The 1008-nt window shown below is 33.5% G+C and overlaps 1 protein-coding gene across 1 annotated transcript in view; it reads right to left on the bottom strand.

Moving 5' to 3' along the window:
* The window catches only part of LOC119591402 (tetratricopeptide repeat protein 37-like), a 22471-nt gene that overhangs the window by 17569 nt on the left and 3894 nt on the right, over positions 1-1008 (bottom strand). Inside the window, exon 4 of the mRNA XM_037940145.1 lies at positions 329-462. Coding sequence (XP_037796073.1) covers positions 329-462 — 134 coding nt within the window. The remainder of the gene's footprint in view (positions 1-328; positions 463-1008) is intronic.

Below are 1008 nucleotides of genomic sequence, written 5' to 3'. Positions count from 1 at the left end.
TCCTGGCAGCAATGAGTTTATTTTTAAAGGATGTCTCTAATTCTCAGAATGTATAATTTTTACTAATTTGAATGATTTCACAATCATTAGGCTACTGAAGAACAGGCCTATATGAATCACTTAGTTATGGACTTGATGTCAACTCAACAGTTTAATTATCAAGCTTCTTAAACAGAATCCAAAGACAACAGAGCATAGCAATTTATGTTTTTTATCTATCTAAACATTAAAACAAAAGTGATAAAATTACAACAGATAATTGCAGTGGAGAACCACTAACTGAATTTCACCATCAGTATTCATCCAGCACATTAGCTAAGCAACTTACTCCTTAACAATGTCCTTTAATCTTGTGTATATTGTAATAGTCTCATCATGCGTGGTAATGTCTGCCTGTTTATCACAAAGGACTGCCAGACCCTGCCATGCCACTGGGCTCTCCGAATCCACTTGTGTTGCCATCTGGAGGAATAAGTAAAGGTTTTCTCAAACTGACTACTGCATAAAAGAAATCTTTTCATCATGAGATAATATTTGATGTCATGTCCCTCCCACATAAATGAAGCCTTACTGAGATCTATTCACTAAACTCAAGAAGAAAATAGGATTTTCCAGGGTACAGGAAACATTTAAATCAAAATTTTAAAATTACATATCATATGCTATTACCATGTTCCTGTTGAGTGAATAATACAGTTCTCAATACAGTGAGTAACTTCAAGTTGATACTAAACACAGCAGAAAAAAGTAACCCTTTCTAAAAGGGTTAACCATCCTTAATCTTTTTAGCATACATGCTAAAATTAAAACTGTTATATACATTGTTTCTTACAGACCAGGAGAGTATTCACAAAGGGTCTATGACTGTTCTTTGTGATTTTGTGTATGATTTGCCCTGTTGCTACATCTCAAAGTTAATACTGCTAATTAGAACAAACATTTATAAGGACAAATTAATGTCAGTCCTTTCATGTAAGGACAAAATTAGAGACAGTCCTTAAGAGTGTA

Source organism: Penaeus monodon, chromosome 28 (assembly GCF_015228065.2).
Source record: "Penaeus monodon isolate SGIC_2016 chromosome 28, NSTDA_Pmon_1, whole genome shotgun sequence".
NCBI classification, from domain to species: domain Eukaryota; kingdom Metazoa; phylum Arthropoda; class Malacostraca; order Decapoda; family Penaeidae; genus Penaeus; species Penaeus monodon.
Note: the sequence above shows the minus strand (reverse complement) of the source record. Positions and strands in the feature narration are given on the sequence as shown.